Below are 27,738 nucleotides of genomic sequence, written 5' to 3'. Positions count from 1 at the left end.
ACTGTATGTACTAGTATTGTATTTTGTCCCTACAATTGTTGATGTTCCTAAAATTCAGTGTAATGTATTGTACATTTCCTGATAACTATACTGGTAGATATAAAATCTGGTGTACATATAATACAGCAATTACAACGAATTGCTTTTTTTGCTACCCTTTACAAACTTGCACTACTCTTACCACACTGAACTGTACATGGACGCCTAGCTATCTGGTGTTTTATTTTGTTGTCCTTGCGATGTCTCACATGGGCTTCCAAACTTGGGAAAGTTCCAAGGCGTGACTCAAGTTCACAAGGGCATTCTAGAGAACAACAATGTAGCAGGCTTTTGTTACATTTGGACAGTCTTTCAGTTTGAGTTTAGGACGACAATGCGAAATTCAGATAACGCAAAAACGTCCACCTTTCATACATGTACATACATGTAGATTTGTACAGATATAGTCTTACCAACTTTTAATACACAATATTTCTCTAGCTTATATATATTCATAGTCCTATTAGACTTTGAACCATCCTTTATTCACGAAAGCCCAAATCGGCATGCAAGTCGCTTTACATTGAAGTCATAAGGGAAGAGGTAGGGGTAAGACTCCTAATAAGTTTGCACCGCTGTAGTATGATATCTTATATAAAAGTCTAACTCAGACTCAAAACAAACTTACGCTACCCCTATTCCACGTGACCATTTTCTGGCTGAGCCAGCTAGATAGTTCACATAACTTGTAAAGTAACATTCAACATCTACCTTACATACTTAACGTAACATCACAAACCACAGGTATCGCCGTGTAATGCTACGCTTGCGTTAAGCACATATCACGTTGCCAAAAATACACTTCTTCCCAACAACAGCCCTTAAGAGGCCCACCCGTGGTCAGGCTTGGCTGCCTTAAGGGTTCATGTTCGGGCTTGGCAGACAAACGAAAACGCCAGAACAGCAGAATTGGAACGGGTGAGTCAGTCGCACGTGGTTAGTGAGATCATACACGCGTGGCGACCACACTAACATAGCCTCCGTAGCAGGCTTATAGAACTGGGGGTTTGGTGGTCTTCGGCTGTTCTAAAAAAAACGGGGGTAATTCAACCAGGCCGGCTATGTTGTCTATATGCAATCAGAAAATAGCACATAAAAGCTCCCAAAGACCAGGAAGAACCCCCAAACCCCCAGTTTTTGGCATGCTATGGAGGCTAGCACCTACACATGTCACGGGGCTTGCCCTGTTTTAGATTCAATGCACGGTTTGCTTAGCCTGTCGAAGACATGGACAGCTAGACAAGGGCTGTCAAACTAGCCAGTGTCTGTTACAAGGAGCATGCTAGGGAATACTAGTAGGAAAGTTGCTCGTCTAGGATATCTTGATCTAGCTATCGCAAGGACTTAACGTTAAAGTGTTAGAATGAAATGAAGCCAGATGGAATGCAACAAAATCTTAATTTTTTAAGGTATAATAAAATGAATTAGGAGACAATGACATGAAGCAAGGTACCACTCAACTTGTTTGAGACTTTTATTAAGTATTAAGTAAGACCAAAGCGATTTTAAACAGTTAAGACATCTCTTTAATTGGTGTAACAAGTTGCTCACTTTGCAAGCACAATCGTTTGGGTGTTACTGTTAAAAAGAAGAAAGAAAAGAAATGTAAAGACAAATACATTTTTTCAATGATATTTTTTTCAATAAAATAACGGATTCAAGCGTAATATTGAGGAGTGAGACTTACAAGGAACTTTGTAGTAAATTAGTACCAACCATACTTTTTACATGTTATGCAATACACGATTGATTAATAAGGATAGCGTTACGATGTCCATTGCACTTATTCACAGACTAACCTTGGTTCATCATCATCAATCATGGTTATCCAGTCAAAAGAATTGCGAAGAATTAAGTAAAATGTCTTTTGGGAACCAAGAAATCACCATGGCAACGAGAATGCCCTCCCTCATCCAACAGGTGGCAATTTTCCTGGGCGCTGATTGGTGCAAACGAACAAGCCCCCGACGTTCCATCGTACCTGGCAACGCGTACGTACAAAATTTGGCGGGAACGGCAGAAAAAGTTGTTTTTTTACTCGCAAATCCTCCAAGAAAACAATCCAAAATGTTGAAATCCGCGCTGAAACCTGCAAGTGTACGAAGTCCATGGTAGTCCCAGTGCGATCTTCTTGCTTCGACCCAACTTTCTAAGACACAATATTTCCAAGACAGACTTTTGGAACGACGTATTTCCTTGAAGACGCTAGTATCTCAAGTAAATCCGAAAGTCTTGAATACCGTCTTAGCCGTTGGAACCTCCTTGCCGGTGTCTAATTTAGGTTAGTTTGAACCATCAGACGACTTTTTAGGTCAGAAATGCGGCCACGCGATTGGCTGATGAGAAATGGCGCCATCAGGCCACCTCCTCACGTGATGACGTCAGTTGATTAGAACCCGAAAACTCGCGCGCTGATTGGTCAGATTTGACCCCCGCGCACGCGCCCACCAACCAAAACAAAGAGGTCACCCTCTAGGCAGAATCGTCCGATTCTCGTGAACATATAGACTTTTTATATCGCTTTTTGCTCAAATTGCTGGGAGATACGGCAAAGACTAGACGTTCTGTGCGTCTGCAAGGATATCGAGAACCTTTTGGGAGATTTTGGAGGCCAGGAGATTGAGAAAAAGGTGAGAAATCGACTCGAAACTGTGGTGTTTCCTGTTTCGCGTGTTGGGGAGGGGGGCGAGTTTCATAACGGTACTATATGATGATATTTTTACATTCCATAATTTGTGATCACACCTAAATGAGTGCCATACGGTTGATTCAGCCTGGGTAGCCTATGATTTTGTGTTGTCCTAAGTAATGTACTGTATATTCTTCAAAAACAAACCGTTCAGAGCATAACAGTCAAGTAAGTGTCGAAGTTAATCTAGACCAGCTGTTAAAAAATTCATGAGATCTTCTATAATTTATCTATTCCAAATGGACACCTACGTATGTAGCAATCAGTCGTAACCGTTGGTAAACTAGTAGTTGCTGTGTAAAACAGCTATTTGAATTTTTAATTATATACTACTGGCAACATATTGCACTGTTTAATAATACTTAAGGAAGTTAGGGCGAGTAGGTATGGCATGATCGCATGAATGCCATGATGTCTCAGTCATCGACTCATAGTTTTGGATGACTCATTCGGGTGATTCCCCCAGTTTTGCTAAACACTACATTGGGTTTTCACTTTCCATTTCAATGAATCTTCAAATACTTTTCTGCATACCTGCACTGGTGCTCGTAACATTGAAAATTACCTGCACCAGACAAATCTTACCTGCACTGCAGAATCAAGGAGCTGAGAATCTGGCTTGTGTAGGTCCTTGAAACAGTACTACTGTACTACCTCTGGCTACCTCTGGCTACCTCTAGAATCTGGCTTGTGTAGGTCCTTGAAACAGTACTACTGTACTACCTCTGGCTACCTCTGGCTACCTCTAGAATCTGGCTTGTGTAGGTCCTTGAAACAGTACTACTGTACTACCGGTATTGTAGAGTCTATTGTCCAGACTATATGGTCTAGGGCCCTAGGAGTTATTATATAGTGTGGGTACCACTGAATCACAAAAGCAGTACAGTACAGTCTCCTGACTCAAGGATTCGAAACTTTGCTGCTAGATGCTAACTGCAGGCCATAAGGTCTAGACCTGTTGGACTGGTAATATGATGGCGCTTAAACCCCACTGCTGTTACACAGATGACACTAGTATAAAATGTATAGTGAGATGTGTCGGAAATTGTGTCCTAATCTTGCTTATCTTAATTACCACTCAGACAGACAAGATGCCAGGATCTGCGGGAAAGAGGAAAGCCGAGAACTGCTGGCCCGATGACGTTGGCATTGTCGCCATGGAGATGTACTTCCCCGCCCAGTACGTCGACCAATCACAGCTCGAGGAGTACGACGGCGTATCTTCGGGGAAGTACACGATCGGCCTGGGTCAACAGAAGATGGGGTTCTGCAGCGATAGAGAAGACATCAACTCTCTCTGCCTCACTGCTGTGCAAAACCTCATGGAGCGCAACAATGTTTCCTACGAGAACATCGGCCGACTCGAGGTATATAATAGTTCTTTATTTATTTATTTATCTTAAAACGACTGGGTGACCCAATCAGCTAGTAGAAGCTCCTTTTCAATGGGGCCCAGCATACATCTATCCAGGAATGAGACAGGGTCACCTTAAGTCAGACAACAAAAGGTGGGCAACAGTCAAATAAAATCCAATGCGTCAAAACAAAAATCTTATCCATAAATCAAAGTTGTCATAGCGTTCCATGACAAAAGTTTTACAAAATATACTACAATGGAAGAAAACGTGCAGGGGGTGGAAGAAAAGCCATAAAGGCTGGCTTGTTTGATCTCCTTCCCATCAGGTCCCAAATCTTTTATTATGTTTACCGAAGGAAAACATATCATTTTTGCTCAGTTTCTTCTTCTCCAAACAAATAAGGTCAATGACCTGAAACAGATGGCTGTCCCCATGGTAACTAGTGTTGTGTTACATCATGTTGCAATGTTATTAAGCAGGAGGGATGTAGACTCCTGTCTGACCATATATGTATGAATGTGTCTTACTGAGAATTAACAGAGCTGACCATATGCAAAGGTGAACATTGCATTTGCTCTGCACAAAGTGTTTTTGTGGTGGTCAGTCCTACGTATATACTGAGTGGAAGTTCATACTCCCTGCATGTTCGGTCAGTTATGGCCGACGTGACCTGGGCTCAATGTTTCTTTTATTTGTCAATAAAGAATGATTTTAATACTTGAGTTTTTGTGTTCCTCAGGTTGGCACAGAGACAATCATTGACAAGTCGAAGAGCGTGAAGACGGTTTTGATGCAGCTGTTTGCCGAGTCTGGGAACACGAACGTGGAGGGAATCGACACAACCAACGCCTGCTTCGGGGGGACCCAGGCCCTGTTCAACTCTCTCGCTTGGGTGGAGTCTAGTGCCTGGGATGGTAAGTTAGAATATATTAAAATACATTGATGAAGGTTAGACATCCAGGTCATGAGATACACAAGAAAACAGCTATTCAAGCAACTGAATTTTGAAAACTGTCAGACGTTTCAAGAAGCATCCACTTTTTGCAAGTGAGTTTTCCCTAGTCAGACACTACTTTTTACCAGTCACTGCTAAAAGTAGTGGATACTACTTGAAACATCTGACAGTTTTCAAAATCTATCCAGTTGCTTGAGGAAGTTTCTTGCGTAAGTTACTACAGTAAGTGCTTTTACCGAGGTAAACTTCTAGTAAACGGCTAGTAGTACTGGTCTTCACACTGCACCTCCAGGCAGCCCTATCCAGTGGGTCAACACTGGCAAGGCCGCGCTCTCTAATGTCTTTCTTCACACACTCTGTCCAGGTTTTCCTTGTAACCATTATATGTTGCTTGTACCCCAGGTCGGTATGCCCTAGCAGTGGCGGGTGATATCGCCGTCTACGCGACCGGGAACGCTCGACCAACAGGAGGGGCCGGAGCTGTAGCCATGCTGATTGGTCCTAACGCTCCTCTGGTCATCGAGAGAGGTGAGATGGTCTCCATCTACTAACAAAACATATACACAAACAAACAAACAAACAAATAAACAAACACTTATTCACTGACTGTTGGAAAACAGTAGATCATACTAGATATGCTACTTCAATTGTCTGACAGTTTTCAAAATCTATCCACTTGCTTGAGTAACTGTTTCCTTGTGTATCTGACTCATTACAATTTACATGTACAGTATCAGGATATCTGATCTTCATCTACGTATCTACATGTACAGAACATAGTTTTCAGCCTTACTGAAAATGTGAAAATTCATCTGTGTTCAAAGAAGTATTTTATTCTGAAGCAACGTTGAACTGTAGTTTCCAATACAAAAGTTGGACTTCCCAATGTTACAGAAAGTTTATGGCACCCCCATTATAAAAAGCTTTGCCTGTCAAAATGTGTTTCTGTTTAATTGTGAGAACATATATCGGTATATGTGATGACCAAACAAACAAATGCTATTTAGAATATAATGCAGCACTGTACATTCTGAGATATGACTGGTTGTTACTGTTACATGGTAAATTGTAACTTACACACCTGTATTATGACACCTCTATGTTCCAACAAACAACCTATGTGTCAACCTATGTTCTGACACCCCAAACCACATGCACATGTACATATGTTGGAACATATACATGTATGGCTGTGCCTGCTTGTTATGTACAAAGTCTGTCTCCAACTTAGCTTATTTGCTAGTTTTTTTAGTTGCAACTTGGCTAGTACATGTAACAAAATCTGGCGATTCATATTTGTGCATGTGACTATCGTCACGAATGTAGTTGTCACAATATGTAACTATGTATTACCTTTAGCCCCTACTCACTCACACACACACGTGCCCCACAGTTAAACACACCAAACAACAAACGTCGCTTCGCGTGGAGCAAGTTTATTGAACTTTACCTCCCGCTCCAAGGTGACCTTTGTGAGGGTTTGGCATCGCCATGAAGTTTGGTCTGGATGTGTTTGACCTTCAGACAAGGTCATCTCCTTATCTCCGCTTCCGCAAACATTTGTGCGGCTCTCGGAGCGCGCATGCGTTGTGGAGACCCTTTCCCCACATCCTGGGCGCTCTGTAGGGTAGACTTTGTACAGTTAGCATAATAGGTTTCCCATACAGACAGTTATTGATGTAATGTCATTGTTTTACTCGGGTGCGTAGTGGCGGTCATGTTTCTACTCCCACTGTATGTGTGGTTTAGATAAAAGGCTTCGCCGTCAACTGTACTTGCAGTTGAGATTATGTCATTGTTGATTTAGTGAAATGTACTCAGTTTCCTAGATATGCAAGTTATGTGGTACTGCTGTACTGGCCTACAAAATTTTTTTCGTTGTTGTGTTTTGAGAGATGACAAGTTGTATTCTGTTTGTGCTGAACAGTTGAATAATATTTCGTTATTTCATGTATTTGGAGAGCATATTGAATATGCTGACATTTTTGTTGAAAAGTTACCTGTACACTAATAATAAAAAAAATATACGTATAAAAGAATTAGTACCCAAATTAGATATCTTTTATGTTATCCGCCTAATATTTGGCATAGAGTTACATTGTATCTCTGTGTACATGGCTCTTTTCAATTCTTAAAAAAATCTTTATCTCATTAGACCTCTAGACAGCCTTTTCTTTTTATCTGCATGTACCGGTATCAAGAAGTGTAGGTGACCCAGTGTGCTTGGCTGAAAACATGACCTGTAGCAAATCTGCACTTGACTGTGGTTAGCCTAACCATGCAGAACCTTCCTCCTGTATCATATGACTGTGTTTATTTACGTTAGTTGTTACAGGTTTAGAAAACGGCTGAGTTGCCAAATCTGTGTCAGGTCAACTTTGCCACACTTGGCACTTCTCACTTCTCACGCACTCCTTGTTTTTTAACGCAGGGGAACTATTGAAGGCCGCATTACTGGTTTTTTTAAAAAACCTGAACACGATGGACTTTGGCCAGTGTTTCTCTTCAAATAAAGAAACAGATCTTTCTCTTCTTTTGCCACATCGACAGTGCTAGGTGACAATAATTACCCCAATAACAAGTTGCTATAAATCAAAATGTTACAAAAAGTACATGATGTACCTTATAAAACTAATGATACCTGTATGATCTTATGCTGCAACATACATAATATGTTATGTGTGATTGTTTGTTTGTTTGTTTGTTTTTATTTATTTAACCAGGGGGATACATATCGCCCATGGGGCGCTTTTCAATGAGCCCTGGGCTCATTTTCCTGAATTTTGAAGAAAATTTTGGTGTCCATTATTTTTGCTGCTGGACTAAATTTTCTTTAAAAAAAATGATTCACCCTGGTTCTGTCTTGTCATCAGATCTAGGAAACTGTAAGTGAAAAAACAAGAAGGGGCATCAAAAAACAAGCGTTTGTCACTAAACAAATGTTGACTGAGGTTTGACATTTGTCTAAAGTGATAAGACAGGATTCATCAATGAGGAGTCATCAACTGTTGGGAAAGATGGGAAAAAACATTACGTATTTATGAGATAAGAAAATCACAGAGTGTTCTGTAATAGCTCTCAGTTTGATAATTACTAGTCTTAATGTATTTGCAGCACTTGACATACATGTACGTTGTGTCTACCTGAAAGATATCATATTATCATATTATATAGTTTGCAGGAAATCATAAGATTCCAGAAAAAGATGTAAGTTATATCTTGGCTTTTTTGGGGCCTATAATGTCCTTTCTTTCTGGTTTTATTTCTCTTATTTGTTACAGTTTACTCAGTCAGTCTTACTCAGTTTTTTACTAAGTCAGTTTCTTACATTTACAGTTTTTTTTTTCAGTTTCATTGTATTTTATAGCTAATACTGTAAGGTAAAAGCCTTGAATTATTACGCTGGATATACAATGAGTTAGAAGGTTGTAAGTTCTTTCTGACAGAGGTTTTGGATCTTGGCCCTGTTGTTCCTCTTGTGAATCTGCTGAAGCAGCGAGGATGGGCAAAGTCCACTCCTGATGTAATTAAGATGTAACATCGTTAGCCAGGTCATAGGGCAAGGTCCGAACACAGACAGCGATCCACGATGGAGGCCACAATAATTCAATTCATTGGTTTACTAGGTCTTATTTTTCTGAAGAAAGAAGTACAAGCTTTGAATTTTAATTCTATTTTATTGTCATAGTCATTATTGCCATCTGGCCATAGCAACCAGCTTTTCTTAGTCTCAAAATCAGTCAAAGGTTTTTCCAAACATTAAGTGGCCTACCCAAGAAGACCACCTGTCTAAGAGGACCACTTTACCTAGATATGGATGTAGGGTGGCCCTCTTGAACAGGTTTTAGTCTATTGCAATACTGTGCACTAAGTCTATGACTATGAACATAGCATCAGACTATATATAAAGAAACTTTATAGAAACTTTATTCGCAAAATCATGCCCGAAGGCTAATTGCTTTTACAATCAGGTATAATACTCATTGCAATACAGTACCTGGAGACAAGTAACAACTGTCTGGAAAAAACTTCTACTTCTACTACTATGCTAGCTATTATGGGGTTTGACTTCTTCTTTGAAGGCAGTGGATAATGAATAGTCCCACATTCTGCATAAGGAGTGTATATATATATACAGTATATATATATATATATATATACATTTTGCAGAAGTTGTTCCAAGTCTCAGTAGAGGTCACCGTGTCCTTGAGAAAGCTCTTGTTCTACTTTAAGTTGCTGAGCTGGCCTCCTTCCCACATTCTTGTCCTGCTGAAGTCTGCAGGGAGGAAGGCACTTCAGTGTGTTTACTGAGGAGTTACTGTAGAGCTTGAAATGCTTTCGGTGGTTATTGTCTTTTCGCTTTTCACTGTGACTCCTTACTGTGAAATCATTACACTTAAATTACTACGTATTACAGAAATATTTCAGCTGCGAACTTCAAATACAACAATAACAGCCTAAGATCTGACCTCACTATTTTGCTGCCAATCATTTGCTTGGTTTAAGTTTAGAGTGATGTTGAAATAGCTTTTGTTTCTTGGTTCTTCAGAATGTCAGTACTTACTTTTGCACATTAAAAAAGCATTTTTTTAAAGTGCAAAATGTGATGATTCTATTCTAGTTCAAGTTTGCTTCTTTTTCTGATTGCTGCCCTTGTAAACTATCCCCTCATCCTGCCTGGCAGTTGTTTTCAAATACATTGATAATAATATTCAAATTCCAATGATATCGCAGTCAGTTTGTTGAAAACAATAAGAAGGATTTTATGCCAGGTTGCTCCTTTCCAGCTTTGACACTGCCAAGAATTTGACCTTGAGAATCGGGCAGGCGACCTTGAGAGTGAAGACCAAGTTTGGACTTTGTTCCCCGCCGTACATGTGTGGTACACACAAGGGAAACAGGAGATTGTGTTGGTGTTTCAGGGACTTCTTGTTCCTCTGCTTAGTCTGAGGGTTTGTAAAGTTTAGGGTCACGACAAAAATGGGGGCAAAATATAGATGAACTTTACGTTCTTAACATGGTTTCTTTTGAGTTTTGGGGGTCAAATATGTGAGAGTATCTCATGCTAATAGGCAGTATCCAACAGGCCAGACAGTGTCGAATTGAATACTGTATATCGTGCACATACATTGTACTATCTCAGGTTTACCCCCCAAAACATTTGCATGCTTGGAGATGGTGGGTTTTTTCTGGTACATTTTATACATATTCATATAGCCTGGGTGCCATCATATTTGTATATCCGGGCTACCATACTCACTCGATAACAGTCACTCTACAACAGATATCTCTTGTCAGACTCAAAGTAGTTTTTTTCTGTTGTATGGTTAGTATAAATGAGCAAATACCTTTTTAGCTTGACAGTTGCTTACACTGTTTTTTTCTTCTTTCTTAATCTCTGAAGAGTCATTCCTTGATCAGCTGACTAATCCAGTTCCTTGATGTACCGTTATGTTGTGTTATGTATATTGTTCTACCCAGATGTCTAACCTTCACGGTCGTATAAAGTGACGCTTGTTTTTTTAAACATTTTAACTCTTGTTACATCATCTTTTCTTCACTTCTGCTCCTGACTCTATTTTTGGCATTTCTGCCCGGCAACAAACCGCAGGTCTGTCTCGCAGACTAATTAGCCAGCCCTTTGTCTGTGGGTTAATTATGCAAATCCACAAAAGGGGGTCTGCATGCCCTTTCTCGTAAGGCATAATCTGGCCTTTTTAGAAGTTCGTAATCCGTAGGCAGCCTCCGAAAAAATCAACGTAATTCGTAATTGCACATTAGCCGCAAATCATAAAGTCATGATAATCAGCTCTAAGACTTCAAGATAATTCATAATCGGCAGCAAAAATTTTGCGTAATTCGTACTTACTACCCCCCATGCAGGCCCTCTTAACTATGCAAATCCACGAAATAGGAAATAGGGGTGGCTTTATGGAGAAGCGAAGCTAATTAAGTCATGGCTTTCGGGCGTGGAAAATAATTGTTATTTGGTAGACAGGTGAAATGAGGGTGTGAGGGGAAGCTACTGTAGATTCAGTTATTTTTGCAACGACTTTATTAACTTCCTGGTAGCAAGAAGCTGATCAAGATTTGAACGTGAAGCTCAATTGCTGGTACAAAATTTAAGGAAAGGAGGTTTTTGTGGTGTATTTAGTATACAGTTGAAGCATTTCACTGTAATACAATTGTTTGGAAACACATAGTCAGGGTGTCATGAATTTGTGGCAGAGAGGTTTTTGCAAAAACCGTGAAATTGAAACCACCACAAACATTTTAAGGTACCTTTAGGAACACCGACCCAGCCCTGAACAGACTGTCAGGACAACAATAATATATAATGTAGTAACTAGCTATTCCTTTTCCTCAACTCTTATAACACTTGCAAATGTAAGACAGACAGGAAACAACATTGTGGTTGTTTTGAGAGGACCTGTCTTGGGTAGGACGTCCCCTGGGAGTCAGAAATGGGTTTGTTTACCAGCAACAGCTGACCGGAATAGCCGGGCCAGGGGAAGTGGATATTGTGGATGTCATCACCACTTATGACCTGTTATCCCCAAAAGAAAAGAAAGTCTTACTCATTTTGTTTGATGACTGATTCTTAGGAACAATTCCTGATTTCCCAAACATCTTGTATTTTCATCATCATCATATTGGGCTATTTGCTATTGCTATTGACTTTCACAAGAGTCACTATTCTCATAAAGTAATGTGAAGTCTGTTTGATACATGTCCTTGCTTTTTTTTTCGGGGGGGGGCAGTCTTGTTGTACTTCTCACATTTGAAACTATTAAACTTTTTGGTCATCAGAAGATGTCATCCATGAAATTGCACTGAAGTGGCCCCTGCTGATAGCTGGAAACAGAAGCCCTGATGTGTGTATGTGTGTGTATGAGGAGGAGGGGCTGGGTTAATCCTGCCCTGATTTAGCCAGCCCCTAACAGGGAAGTGTGAAATAAGCAGCTCACAGGTCTACAGGCCATAGCAACAGGATGGAAATATACTCTACAAGCAGAAGTTTATAATCTCCAAGCAGATCTTGTGCTGGCTATAAAGACAGTATCCATTGACCATGTTGACCAGACAGTTACCATTTTGTCATTGGTGGAATCGTTGGACTTTTTTTTTTTGACGGGTTTTAGCCGTTTTTATCAGTTTTTATTTTATTGTACTGCCTGGCAAATAGATACTGTCTTTGCAACCACCAATAGATTGCTTGGAGACTACTGGAAATAGACAGAGGAAATGTGGAAGTATTGTAATAAATAAAGTTACAATATTTTACTTTGACTTGTTTAGCCTGGTAGAGAGGCTTGTTTTTGTAGCCTCAACCAGGCTTTTTCCAAGTATCCACGGCCACAGCAACAGGCTGGAAATCACTCACTATAGGCTAGAGAAAGGCGGGGATTTCCAGCCTTTGTTTCCATGCCAGTCATGTTTGTATTAAAGATAGAAGTGGATGAGATACTAAGCAATAGCCATTGACACAGGCATTAAGAATCCTGTCTATAGTGACCACCTGTCCACATAGACCAGGTCCTCTTCAAAAGGGGTCTAGATTTTGGTAGCCTCCGCAGCAGGCTTATAGAACTGGGGGTTTGGTGGTCTTCGGCTGTTTTCTGAATAGCCCAGTTCTAAAAAGGGGGGTAATTCAACCAGGCCGGCTATGCTGTCTATATGCAATCAGAAAAGCTCCCAAATCCCCCAGTTTTTGGCATGCTATGGAGGCTACTGTCCACATAGACCAGACTTTTATTGGTCCTCTTCAAAAGGGGTCTAGATTTTTGCTTGGTCAGCGAAACGGTCAATAGAGATCAAGGTATAAACAACATACGGACTACATGACGCAACCTGTTTGTGCGAGGATTGAATTTCAAGTCAGTCAGCACCTAGTGTCGTGTTACCATCTACTCCTCAGGTGTTGTTGACCTTGAGCTTTTCTTAAGTGGCACTTAAGGTTGTACAGGATGTTATTGCCACGATTTAAGGCATTCAACATTTAATCACTTTGTATGATTAATATAAACTGTGATTTAAACAACAATATGGAAATATAAAAGAAAGAAACAACAATATGGAGAAACATTGCCTGATGATAATGATTTCATTGCCTGAAATACTAGTATTTGGAAAATTCATGTTTTGTTTTATGATATAGATGTACAACTTAGCCAGTCTCACTAGAAATCAGGAGAAATCTGCTCAGTCAAGCCTGAATAGTTGTGCAGTGAAAATACAGAGACCTACGGTAGTTGTTGTTGTGTGGAGAAGTGGAAAACAGCCAGTAACTGAACAGCTGGTCTGTCTTGCAGCTTGGCATGGCAACAACAGGGGGCAGAGTCAAGTCAGTAATGCGTATCATGGTCCTGACAGTACAAGATCGTGTATCATTGTCTCCTATGTGGCAGAGACTGCAATCTTTCTTGTACTATAGGACTGTTCAGCCATAACTGAAGCTGTAGGGAGATATCACCATGGTCCATATTGACAAATCTAGAAGATCCTGCTACAAGTGGCATACGTGTACATGTGTCACCAAAGCTAGTACTCTGTGTATCATGGTCCTGGACTCCTGGTACAAGATTGTTTATCGTGTGCCCTACAAATGTATGTGGCAGAGATAGTAAACACCATAACTTGAGAAGGCTTCGATGGATTGTCTTGATATTTGGTAGGTGGGTAGGTCTTGATGAGACCTCGAAGTGATTAAAATTTGGGCCTCCTGGCGGCTTGTTGTGGTACTGAAATGGAACTTCCGGTTTTGATATTTGATGATTCTAGTTGTCATAGACAACTGTTCAGCCATAGCCGAAGCTGTAAGACTGATATCAATCAGATTTTACCATGGCCAATATTGACTGAAGGAGGCCATAAAATATGATCCTGATAAAAGTGGCATATGTGTGTCACCAAAGCTGCAATGCCTCAACAGTAGTCGAATAGGGCTGGATATACATGTAGGAGGGCAGAGTCAAGTTAGTTATGTGTATCATGGTTCTTAGGCAAGAGCACCTAAACAAAAAGCCTAGATACGAATACAGAAGGGCCAGTTCAGGTCAATAACAATAACCTGTGCAGTGTATGTGTTATAACTGACATGTGATGATAGCTGCCTGGCATATGTATGACACACTGCAGTGCTGTATATGTATTGCCAAGACCTTCATGATCTCTAGATCCGGCATATGTCTTCTAGCCTGACCGCTAGGCCATTGACACCACCCTTGATAATTGGTAAACATCTTGTTATTGTCTTAAGTTACACATCGTAGCAACAGTTGAATGTTTCACAAGTTAGCAAATACCTGCGGCTTCCATTGTTGGCTTGTTTGTTAAGGGATAGGGGTTGTTTGTTTACTTTTGGTTCCTTGTTTTCGAGCTGTCTGTTGTTGAGCGAAGGGCGAAAGAATCCAGAAAGTAGGTCACAGCTTCCTGCTAATTCACATATCTAGAAACATGTGTACGTTGCCGTCAGGGAGTTACCCTGCTAACTTCTGTTGTCGTTGTCTCAAATATTCTGCTAGATGTGGTCTCTTGGTGCTGGTTTGCTTTTGGTTCAGTTTAGTGTCGTTTTGTCTCTCTAGGTATTTAACACTTGGTGCCTTGTGCTTGCATAATACTGGAAGTGTTTCTAGCACGTAAAGTTAGCCTGGATACCATCCTATTTGTATGCCAGGACTCCCACACTTGCTCCCTAACACTACATGTAGTAACAGCTATAGTTGTTACCGAAGTGAGTGTGAGAACCCCTAAAAGCATGCAAATAGGATGGTATCCAGGCTAACATAACTTGTTACTCTCGTCTATTTGGCCAATTTCTCAAACAGCCTGAAAAGCCTGGTAGAGTCTAGGTACATGAAGCAAGGATTTGAATCATCTATACATTCTCTCGGAAGGACTCCAGTTGCAGTGTATGTCAGAAATGTACATGCCGACATTTTTAGATCAGTGTCGTCAAATTCTGTCCCCAATGTAACATCTAGGATCAGTTTGTCTCAGTTTGGCTTGAAGTCTACACAGTGGAAGGTCTGTGGAAAGTAAAATAAATTTACAGCTTTACTGAATACAAATGTAATACGTACAAGGTAAACTTTGGCATTTAAAGCTGAGAGAAGAATAAGTCTTATATCAGTGATTTGGAAAGTTTTTTTTGTTGTAAATTTCAAGTTTGCGCTTAGTACTAGTAGTCATACTGGTTTCTGAATATGCTACATGTGAAATGTTTTGTGTCATACGAACCCACAACCTCCCGGGCACCAGAGCTTCATAACCAGACACTCTAACCGCTCGGCCGAAAAGGTCTAGACCCCTTTTGCCGGATCAGTTGGTAGCGCCTATAACCCCCCACTGTTACATGTATAACGTTCTATGTTACATTGTTTGAGAGAATATCTTTTCCTATATTTAGGATAAGAATATCTTGTTTTGTTATGACACAACTTAGCCTGGGTGCCATCTAATTTGTAACGGCAACCCCGAAAAAATTTTTCAGGGTTGCTGTTCCAAATCGGATGGCACCCAGGCTTGACACAACTGTACACTTGCAGAAATATTTGACTCCAAGTAGGAGATATATATCTTTCAAGTATATCCTTCCAATTCAAAGTGGCTGTCTACTATCTTCTAGAACACATGTTTTGTTAGTTAAGGTTGGTACAAGTGCCCTTGGCCCAGCTTCAGTCACACACAGAGCTGTTTATGGAGATTAGATTTAGAAGTAAACATGGATATGAAATTTCACTGGCAATTTTTGGCGAGCAAAACAGCAGTGGCCCTGGTAAGGCTTTCATCATCTGTTTCTGAGTTCTTGGAAAGAGGAAGAAATATATCAGCTAGAAATAGCTTTGGTCCCAAATAAAAGTGTTTTGCAGGATGGTTCTGTGGATGTTGCCAAAATACTGACACAAACAATTATGATCAAAGGATACTCTGAGTCTGAATCAGAGAGGAAATTAATGCTACTATGTAGCAGAGAGAGATGATGTGGCAATTATGGATCCATGTTATAGTCAATATTGTAGATTTAACAGTTATCATTGTTAGATGCACAGTATAGTGCATGATTATGTAATGTAGTAAACTTGGTGTCCATATTTCTGATAATTTTTATCTATAATGTGATCCCTTTTAGTTTTTGAAAAGTTTAGTTCTTTGGTAGCCTTCTAGTGCTGTATCAAACTTTTGAAGTAAATCTAACGTCGACCAGCCAACAATTGATTCTGCTTTAACAGTCTGCATAAAGGCCAAAGTTTCACATAGAGGCTAAATCTGTCCTGATGACCTTCACCTGAGTTGACCCCAGCCGTCCAGCGGATGACCTGACGATAGGGGAAAGGACAGAACACCAGATACTGGTTTATGCTACAAAATTAAACTGTCACTCAAAATTCTTAGTGCTCGGAAATCTCCATTTTAAACTTCAATTTTCAAGGAAAAGTAAAAATGTTACACTTAAATGATGTACATGTACATTGTAAGTGCTCTTATGTTTCAGTATTTAGAGCAAAGTCCAAGGCAGGGAAACAGTGACTCCAGATGATGGTTTATGGTACAAACTGTCGCTCAAAATTATCGATACCCTTGAAGGCTTCTGAAACTTGCAATTTGCAAAGCAAAGTAGAATTACACTTGAATGATGTACATGTCAGTGATCTTATGCTTTGATGTTTTCTTACTAGTATTAGAAAACCATTAGATTAGACTTGAAAATCTAATGTTCTCTTCCTAGATTCATAAAACACATAAATACAAATGTCCAACTCTATATGATTACAAAAGCACATAACACAACGCATAATATATTCATAAGACTTCAACTCGCATAAAACTACAGAGCAACATGCAACATTTAAAGACCACTTTTTGCTGTAGATAACTAGTGCAAAGTCCAAGGTTAGATGTTGTATGATAAATTACCATTTGGCAGGCTGGTGAATACTGTAGTACTAGTGTTACAGCTTAGGCCACACCAATTTAATTTGTTGGTTCTCGGATTTTTTCAGAAAAAATATGAAGCAACAGGGCGAAAAAAATAAAAATAAAAACAGGTCTAGGCATCCTATTATAGCCCCAAATGCTACAATATGAGCCATGAAGTCAACAAAAAAGGCTGGGTTAAAATTTAAAGTACAAATTTTGAACTTTTAATCAAACCACTGCATTGATAGATGGAAAAAACTGTAACAACTAGGAAGAAAAGGAATTTCCTCAACTGTTGGGGGCAAAATATGAGCATTTTTTAGTTGATTCAAAACCAGAATCTTTTTTTTTTTTTTGCAAATCAGAAAAAAATGAAGAGGCAAATCCAAGAACCAACAAATTAAATTGGTGTGGCCTTAATTCCAAGCAACATACTGAGTAAAGAGACTCTTCTTACACAACCAAGTCTTTTATTCAGCCGACGTTTCGGTGACCGTCTGTCACCTTCCTCAGGGCAATTCTGACTGGTTCACATTGCACTGCAGCACAGTTGTCACTGCTACAGATGCATTCCCAAATGTACAAGTATCTGTATCCATGATACAGGCCAACATTTGAAGTTAAGTAATTTATGGAATTGCAGATACAGATGGAAGAATATGATTCAAGGAAAAAGTCTTGGTCAGTTTTTGGCATATATGATGTATTTCTGGGTGTGAGTGCTGTCATGTGCCAATTGCATCAGTCCAAAAGAGTCGTACATTTTGAACTTGCCTTTTTTTAAAGGTGGCTCCAAGCCAGAACCAGTCTATGCATGGATGTGATCCCTATAAAGTCTGTGTGACTGTAGCCAAGTGCAGAAACTGTTGCCAAACTGTTGACACATCGCAGATGTGGCAAAGAACTTCTCAAGTAGACACAACAATGACAAACACATGAAAATAAAGGAAGGAACAGGAAGGATTGTAAGGAAGATTGAAGAAAATAAAAATGAAGAAAATAGAGTTATGACAAACCTTTCCAAAGTACAATATATAGAATTTTCGTAGAGTTGCAACTTTCCTGAGGTTTAGCTGTGGAGTTAGGCAATGTCTGTGACTAGTTAGGCAAGAGTTGGTGCCAATGTCATTTGTGATGCAGTACATGTACAAAAATGTACACATCATGTGTTAGTGAAAGGCTGAGATCTGGTCACTATTGAGTCAGTGTCTTCTTCCAAATATAGATAGATCATAGGTGGATTTTGGTCTCCAAAATGTTTTAGAGAAACTGTCTTCTTATTCTATTGTATAATACTATTTACCAGTCTCTATTTACACTAGTATATCTTTTGCATCCAGTTCATTTAGTTTCTGTTGTTAGAATTTCAAGAACTATTCTTTATTTCAGAACCACACATTCAAGTTTTTGAGTATGAGACACACAATTTTTGCTTTGCAATACTATGAAATCTGTGAACCAGACAATAGTTTTGCTGCTGCCCTGTTTTTCCCTTGTCTGACAGCTCTAGACTAGAGTATGAGGCAGAATTTTTGCTTTGTCCCCATACTGGACAGACAATACTCATTTTCACTTGAGTCTAGTGGGGAAAGTCGTGTAAAGTGCCTTTCCTAAGAGCACAAGATCGGTGGCATGTCAGGACTTGAACCCGGGACCTCTTGATTCCGAGTAGCGCACGCTGCCATTGCGCCACACGACCCCACGTAAGAACCAGACAATAGTTTTGCTGCTGCCTTGTTATTCCCCAGCCTGACAGCTCAGCTGAAGCTGGCATGTTTTGTATTCCTCGCAGCTTGTTTTGACACCAGAAGAAAAAGGCTGAGGTCAGCATTTCTTAAGGGTGTTGTGTGTACTTCTCAGCTGAACTAAAGATTGTTGTAGTGGACTCTTTTGTTGGATACAAAATGTAATACTAAATATAATATAGAAATGGGTCAAATAGAATGAATAGCTGGAAAAGGGAAAGATTTAAGTTAGCTTACAGAAGAGGTAATCAAAAATGCAAATGCTATGTACAGTATAATGTGGTAATTGTTCAAAAAATATTTTGGGAGCTTGTAGCCAGAAATACTAATTGTCAAACTGTAGGGACTTGTTTCTAATTAGTGTCATTTTGTTGTGTTGTGATTTGCTCCAGGCATATATACAGTTGGATGTTTTTCTTACACAGTATCAGTATGAGTTAGGCAAGTTGTACACTAGTTAGTGATTTGGGTACTAGTTAGGCAGAAGTCCATTCTTGAAGTTTCCGGTGGCAACCTGCTTGTAGTTTAACGTAGATATTTGATAACACAAGCTACTGTGTGCAAATTTGCCTATCAACATGTTTGAATTGCTTGATAGTTGTCTTGGTAATACAGTTATATCTTAAACTTACTTTTATTCTTTAAACTAGCAATTTTTAACAAAACATCATTTGTTGGATTTAGAGCTGTGTACCGTACCGATACTGTACCGGAAAAATTGATTAGGTACAGGTCCAAAATACCTAATCCCTCAGTACCGGTACTGTACCTAAACAATTTCACACTAATTTTATGCCTATTTGTGACCTCAAATGTTTAAATAGCTGGTTAACAATGGGTGCCTGTGTAAGGACAGTGTGTTCATGAAAACAAAAACAGTTTTGCCTATATTTTATCTGAGCATTCGCCATAAACAAAGAATAAACCTTAACTATCAAGTTTATTTATGTTTTTTTGTTATTGAAGGAGTTCAGAAGAGCATATAAATTGGTCGAATTGTTCAGGTACAGGTTCAGGTCCGGACCTGTACCTAAACCTGTGTACCTGTACCTGTACCTGTACCTAAAATTTGTTTAGGTACACAGCTCTAGTTGGATTGCTCTATTCAGTTCTTGAACTTTTAAATGTACAGAAGACTTCCTTAGGTGCTTTTCATGTCCTCAGAAGTGTTTTTAATGGTTATCCTATGCTCTAACAGGTTTTGGCACATTTCGAAGGTACTTTGCAACTTTCTGTCGTAGAATGTCTGCTGATGATCACTAGCCAATCAGAGCACAGCTTTGCCTCGACCAATGTGGGGTGATGCTGGGCAGTTTGGAGGAATTCAGACTTTGATCGTTCAGTTCAAATAAAACCTCAGCTTTTCTTCTCGGATCTGTTTTCTTGGAAGATTGTGATCTCTTGAAGTTGAAGGAGTTGGACTTTTTTAGTCCAATTGGATAACCTGAAGATACAAGCATTAACAAGACAAATATTGCTGACAAGGTGTTTTTTGGTTAGGGTTGTAGGCTTAGAACATAAAGATAACTTTATTGCGCAACAATTGTACAGTGTACAAAGTATGGCATCTACTAACTTAAGTAAGTACATGTCAACTACATTTTCATAAGGCTAATCTAATACAAAAGTGGGTGGCTAGTATGAGATATCAACTTATACAATCGTTGAAGGAGTTTCTAATATCCATACAGTCTTTAATATATATCCCTATGTATAGCATGTAGGGGTTGTCACAAGTCAATATGTATTTAAATTTTCTTTCCAAGTTCATTGTAAGGTTCTGGGTTAGAATCCCTAGCAGGCCCTATAGTTGTCCTTCATACAGCTTGTACTTAACTTACCATTCAAAACTGGAATGTAATGCCTTCAGGTGGTTTACTATAATATGTGAAACAAACAAACAGTCACAGTGGTAATATCTGTACAGAGCTAGATCTAAAATTGTTCCAACACAAAAAAGTTTCATATCGAATCTTCTACTGCCCTCCTACAGCCAGAATTCAAGTGACCAGATTGGTAAAATTGGTAATTTCAATAGCTTAACTTTAATATTCCTGTGCAACTTAATGAGTTGCTTTCAAGAAGCATTTTTAAGCTGTCAGCATTTCTTAGGATGTATGTAGACTAAGTACTCTTGAACAGAACTTTTGAACTTATAGAATTGCAGGTTTGCAAAATTCTACATGCAAGTTTGTATTTTAAACCCTTGTCCTGCGGAGCACAACAATTGTTGTTCTGCACATACAGTACCATCTCTATAGCACCCTGTATAGGTACCATTTGGGGGTATTTCTCGTGCAACGCATCACACCGTAGCGAAACGCAACGAATGCGGAAGTAGCTATGCCACCGCAGAGCAAAAAAGTTCTAATTGAGACATGAAATTATTGAAAAATATTATGCCAGGAATGTCAGCAGTAAGTAGCATCATACTTTGTACATAATGGGCATCAGGCCCAATAATATAATTATTTGAACTTGAAACATTTATCTCCAAAAGTGCCGACTATAACTGTTTGATGTAGACTTTGGTTATTTGTATCACCTTGGATGACCGACATTAACTTGTTTTTCATGTTACCTGAGACAAACGTGGGTGTAGATGTGAAAGACCTTTCCTACCTGTGGTCTAATTTGCATATTTGGTCACATCTCGTATCTGGTGGGCTTTTTTTTTACGAAGTTTGCTCAATGCAAGGCCAAAAGACCACTTCTGGGCATTGAACTACAATGTACTAGCAAGTTTGTAGGAGCTACATGTATACTTCTGTATCTGTATATAGCCGGTATAACCGCCTTTCTGCGTAACACACCAGCTTCACAGGCACACGGTGCGGCGGCAGCTGACCATATTACACCGATCGACTTGTTACACCTAACCCTTGAACATCTAACTCTAGACTTTGTTTAAAGCTATCTAATGACAATGCCCCTACTGTATTTGGTGACAGCGAGTTCCACTCCATACTTGAAGGCATGTGGGTTGAATTTGGGTGGAAAACACTTGTTAAGGAGAGGATTTCATACTTTTGCAGTCAGTGCAAAAAGGCTATTTCTGTAGAACTACCTAGAGACTGGACAGTGCAAGGATACAAATTTACTTGTAGACTTTTAATAATTTATGATGTGAGCTAGAAGAGAATCTAGTCGTACGCTAAAAAGCTCTTTAAGATGGGCGACTGCAGTTTGTTCAGTTTCTGCTAGGTGTCCTCGGGATCCTTAAACAGTTGTAATAACATAAAAGTGCCCTTTGATCATCATTGCTAATTTGCATATTCAGTCACATCGCTCCCTGAGCTACGGCATGAGGCACTGCAGTTTGTAGAATTTCTGCTAGGTGTCAGTTGTGAACAGGTCGAGTCTCTCAAGAGTTTCTTGGACATTGGACTTGAATTGAAGAATGACGATCTGAAAAAAGTTTGAAGGCACACATCAGAAGTGTGTGTAGTCGAGTGGTTATCTCAAAAAAGTTGGAATCTTGTCACTCACCCAAGTTGCTCACTACTGGCAAGTCCTTATACATGTAGGACAACACATTAAGCTGTAGTGAGTCCACTGTTACTACAATGTGCTTGTCAAAAAGAGCATGGGGATTTTCTGTAAATACTGTTTAAACTACAAGAAAGAGTCTCTGTTCTCATATACATAGTCATAGTGTTTTAGAGTGAAATGGATGTCCTTATTCTTTTTTTTACCTGTTACTCACAATTTACTAACTGTATCAAGCCCTTGGAGGCAGGAATGCTCAGTAAAGTTCTTTCGTTCATTCATTAATCAACTTATTTCCTTAATTTTTCCCTGCAGGCCTGCGTGCGACTCACATGCAGCATGCGTATGACTTCTACAAACCAGACATGGTGTCGGAGTACCCAGTTGTGGACGGGAAGCTGTCTATTCAGTGTTACCTGGGCGCGCTGGACAGGTGCTACAGACTTTACAAACACAAGGTGCACACTGTGGAAGGTACGTGGGTTTTATAAACGTGTGTGTGTGTTTGTGTTTCTTTGTGCATGTGTGTGTGTGTGTGTGTGTGTGTGTGTGTGTGTGTGCGTGTGTGTATGTATGTGTGTGTGTGTGTTTGTGTGTGTTTGTATGCGTGTCACTGTGTGTGTGTGTGTATGTGTGTGTGTTTGTTTCTGTGTGTGTGAGTGTGTGTTTGTGTGTGTTCTTAATTTGTCCTTATTTCCCCATGGCAGAAGGCCGTACGTCCCCCCTGACCCTAGAAGACATTGACTACTGCCTGTTCCACACTCCTTACTGCAAACTGGTGCAGAAGTCCTTCGCAAGGCTCTACTTTAACGACTTCTTAGACGCAGCCAAAGATGACCCCAAGTACACCGGACTGGAGGCCTTTAGGTAACAATCTTTCAAGACTTTTGTTGCAAGTACCAGAGTTATCAACCAAGGATTGAGGTGTTAAAAAACTCATTCTTTTCTAGAACTATCTCAGAGTGAAACTCGCTGTCACCAAGTACAGTTACTGTAGGGGCATTGTCATTAGATAGCTTTAAACAACGTTTAGAGTTAGATGTTCAAGGGTTAGGTGTAATTCATAGATCCACCATACACATGTACCTTACCTATATATAGTAGCTAAAATGCTATTTTGTACTTTGAAATTCATATTTTGTGGTATACATGTACAAAATGTAGTTATCTGGTGTATCTAGTTCAGATTTTTACCACAGTTCTAATGTCAAAACTTTCAAACCCTTGTCACTTTCACTAAATTTACCACTTTCATTTTTCTAGGGACTTAAAGTTGGAGGACACTTTCTCCAACAAGGATCTTGAGAAGGCTTTTGTGAATGCCAGTAAGGATCTGTTCAACAGTAAGACCAAACTGGCCCTGCTGCTGGCCACACAAGTGGGAAACATGTACACACCTTCACTGTACTCTGGACTGGCTTCTCTACTGTATAGGTTAGTATTATATTATAGTGTTAGTATACATTGTACAGTCTTTGTGAATGCCAGAAGAGTGTTGTTTAACAGTAAGACCAAACTGGCCCTGCTGCTGGCCACACAAGTGGGGAACATGTACACACCGTCACTGTACTCTGGGCTGGCTTCTCTACTGTATAGGTGAGACATTATAACAGACATATGTAGACTGTAGTATAATGTTAGTGTCTTTCTGAATACCTTCTGATCTGCAAGATACAGATTAGGATGTTGTAGTTGAAAGTCTTTTTCTTGGAGTTTCTTGTCTTTTGGTTTTCTTTTTCTCTTTTTTCTTTAATTCTCTCTCTCTTTTTCTTTGATTAGTGTCAGTTTTGTACAAATGCATGTCCTTGCCTTATCATTTTCTGTGTGTAGTTTTCATTACTCTCATTTTGTATCCTATTCTTTCTTTATGTACGCTAACATGGCTTAACTGTCAGCTTTTCTTTTCCTTTCTTCTCTCCTGTTCTTCCTTACTACCTACCTTTCTTCCTAACAAGTTCAGCATAAATACTCATTTTGTTCCTGATTCTCCCCCCAGTAAATCAGCGTCTGACCTTGCGGGTCGGAGGGTCGGGTTCTTTTCCTACGGGTCGGGCCTGGCGTCCGCCATGTTCTCTGTTCTCTGTACTAAGCTGAAGTTCAGTATTATTATAAATCATATTCATGGTTCCTGAAATCTCCCCCCAGTAAATCTGCAGCCGACCTTGCGGGTAGAAGGGTCGGGTTCTTTTCCTACGGCTCCGGCCTGGCGTCCGCCATGTTCTCTGTTCTCTGTACTAAGCTGAAGTTCAGTATTATTATAAATCATATTCATGGTTCCTGAAGTCTCCCCCCAGCAAATCTGCAGCCGACCTTGCCAGTAGAAGGGTCGGGTTCTTTTCCTATGGGTCGGGCCTGGCGTCCGCCATGTTCTCTGTTCTCTGTACTAAGCTGAAGTTCAGTATTAATACTATTATTATAAATCATATTCATGGTTTTTGAAATCTTCCCCCAGCAAATCTGCAGCTGACCTTGCGGGTAGAAGGGTCGGGTTCTTTTCCTACGGGTCGGGCCTGGCGTCCGCCATGTTCTCTGTTCTCTGTACTAAGCTGAAGTTCAGTATTATTATAAATCATATTCATGGTTCCTGAAATCTCCCCCCAGTAAATCTGCAGCCGACCTTGCGGGTAGAAGGGTCGGGTTCTTTTCCTATGGCTCCGGTCTGGCGTCCGCCATGTTCTCTGTACGGGTATCCCAGGATGCAACACCGGGGTCGCAGCTGGAGAGGCTTGTAGGGAGCTTCTCTGACCTTCAGGTATGAACAAGACTCAAGAAGTGTCAATCAATCAATTAATCAATGAAAAAATCAATCAATCTTTCTTAACATTGCAGAGGTCTAAATTGATATACAATGACATTATGTAGCTGCATACATTTGTATGTAAGACTTAAGTAGGTGATATATCTGCATAATATATACATGTGTAACTGACATAGCTGCATATATCATTATATAATATTTTCGTACTTGGAAATATTCTTTACCTTAAGATGAGTACAAAGTCAGATAACCAAAGATGTTAAACTTGGGAGAGTGTGTTAGAATTCCTTGTGGGCATCTTGGCCTGGGAGCAAACAAGCTGGCTTGTGTAGGCCCTTGTAGCAATCTGGCATCCAGGCTGACCTTGGCGTGCTACTGGAAAGAGTCCATCTACATGATTGTAGAAGCTTTTGAAAAAGAAGAGGCAGCTCATGATACATTTTGATCTTCACTCTACTTGAAGCCATATAGAAGCTGTGGAGAAGTAATAAGTTCATGATACATTTTGTTTTCCTTCCTACAGGCCAGGCTGGACTCCAGGAAGTGCTTTTCCCCTGCTGACTTTGCAGAGATGATGAAACTCAGGGAAGACACGCATCACTTAGGTAAGGACAACAACAAGGAACTCCTGATCATAAAAACCTTAAGGAAACAACCATAGAGAACCATGATGCATACAACTCTCTTTAATGTCTTCAAGACAAAATAGCTATAGTAATGAACCAACAACTGACTTTGCAGAGATGATGAAACTCAGGGAAGACACGTACCACTTAGGTAAGGACAATGATATTAAGGACATTATGAAATAAAGACTGAACTTTAACTTCCAACACTAGATATAGAATTGGGACTTACCCCAAATTTTCGGTTGACTCCATCAACCTTGTTCACGGAATGGACCCGTCTACTCTTGGAACGTGACGTCAGAGACACGTGACCGTAGTAGCGGGTCAAACGTGCCAGATAACTTGTGTCGCCCCCCGTCTCTGTTCAGGGTAGGTCTGTGAGCTCTTATGTAGACTTATTTGAAGTTTATTTTTGAAGTTTATTTCATTACTACAGCCTTATAGCAGCCTAAAGGCTGAATTGACAGGTCTGTTTACATACAGTGTATATACAATAAATAATTACATTAAAGATGTCTAAGTGTGCTTAATAAGACGCATTAAAATTTAATAAAAGCCTATAGATATTTAAAAAGTTTGTAAGCGATATATACATATGGAGAAATTAACTATTTTGTAGAATGCTAAGCGAGTAATGAAAAAGTCGTGAGTTACAACAAAAGGTTCACGGGTAGGCATAAAATAATCGGTTAACAGGGATCATTGTAAGAATAAAAGGCGATGTAATAGTGAGACTAACAATACAAGGCTCTAACTTTATAACTTGTGTCCATTCAAGATTCGTTGTTTAAAAGTTCGATCAAGTAGGGCAATGGTGAGTTTTTGTAGCGCTCCGTGCGACAGTATGGTGTGTCAATCTTGTGAGAGTTGCGAGTTTGCCGTCCGGACACATCACGCCTGGTCAGGGGTAACCAGTTCCTGAACTCAGAGTTCAACAGGGATGTGGCGAATGACCGACAGAGGCTAACCCGTCGATCTGACAGTGTGGTGAGATTCAGACTCTCCAATGCTGACTGCCTCCTTAACTCCTCTTGCAAAGAAGTCCGATTCAGAATCAAGGATTTAACCCCTTCTAGAGATACTGAATGTCCCGGGGACTCAATGTGAACATGTTGTGAGACTTCTGAGTTATTAAGGACAGTACAGTCGTATTACTGTCTCTCTCTGAGTTTTGTCTGAGCCTGGCACTTATGAACACTGTCAAATGTTCTCATGTCTCTATTTTTACAGCAAAGTACACCCCAGTAGGGTCAGTAGAAGACCTGTTCCCTGGTACCTGGTACCTCACACATGTAGATGAGATGCATCGCAGACAGTACAGTCGCACGCCTGTATCACTCAGAGCCGGCGCCAGGGACGGCACAGAAGCCCCCGCATCCGAAACACCGCATATAGAGGTGAGAACTCAACCAAAATTCTTCTTGTTTAGTCTTAAGGCCTCTTAAGTTATTTTCATTGGTTCTCAGATATTAAAAGTAGAAGTTTATCAAGGGAAACCAATACGTGTATGTATTGCAAGCAGAAGATTGACAGTAAAAATTGAAGCTGTACTTTGCTTAGCTATACTATGTGATTTGTTAATTCATGTTAAGTCGTGGTCAATAATAAGCAAGTTTTCTAATGTCTGTATAGAATTACAGTTAAACATTAAATATAATTCATTGGCCCAACACTCAGAAGCACTGCATTCTCACCAAGTCTAACTCTCCAAGTATATTTGTTATGCCATGAGGCAGTTTACTTGTTACCAATGTATGTAATTCAGAAATTAAGAGTTCATAGATTCTGAATGATGATTACAGTTTCTTACCCTGAGACGTCTTGTCTTCCCAGAGTTCCTCCCTACCTCAGAAGAAGTCCTCCCAGGAGCCGGCACCGAGCACGTCTTCTTCCTTCGACGGGGAGCTCTGAGGACACGCAGGGAAGTGGAGACGTCTTAACTTTGTTCTTACCGCACAACACCTGGGAGTACTTAGTACACAAGTCGTCTTAGACAGGGAAATTGTTCCTCAAGCGACTGGATAGATTTTAGAAACTGTCAGACGTATTAAGTTTCTACTACTTTTCATCAGTTCGTCTTCATCTTTGGTACCCCCAAATAACCCCACGATGGGTGCCGTTAGGGGGGGGAGGGGGTCCAGGCTAAGGCGGGCATGC

The 27,738-nt window shown here is 40.0% G+C and overlaps 1 protein-coding gene across 1 annotated transcript; it reads left to right on the top strand.

Moving 5' to 3' along the window:
• Positions 1-1,584: 1,584 nt before the first annotated feature.
• LOC109477629 (hydroxymethylglutaryl-CoA synthase, cytoplasmic-like) lies at positions 1,585-27,738 on the top strand. Its single transcript, XM_019778973.1, has 11 exons — positions 1,585-2,669; positions 3,811-4,095; positions 4,826-5,000; positions 5,444-5,569; positions 22,510-22,668; positions 22,902-23,061; positions 23,458-23,628; positions 24,796-24,946; positions 25,476-25,557; positions 26,812-26,978; positions 27,415-27,738. The coding sequence occupies exons 2-11, from the start codon at positions 3,820-3,822 to the stop codon at positions 27,490-27,492; spliced, it is 1,545 nt and encodes a 514-aa protein (XP_019634532.1). The 5' UTR covers positions 1,585-2,669; positions 3,811-3,819; the 3' UTR covers positions 27,493-27,738.

The sequence above is a fragment of the Branchiostoma belcheri genome, unplaced genomic scaffold (genome assembly GCF_001625305.1).
Source record: "Branchiostoma belcheri isolate BF01 breed outbred unplaced genomic scaffold, Haploidv18h27 scaffold40, whole genome shotgun sequence".
Lineage (NCBI taxonomy): Eukaryota > Metazoa > Chordata > Leptocardii > Amphioxiformes > Branchiostomatidae > Branchiostoma > Branchiostoma belcheri.
This window is presented reverse-complemented; position numbering and strand designations above follow the sequence as displayed.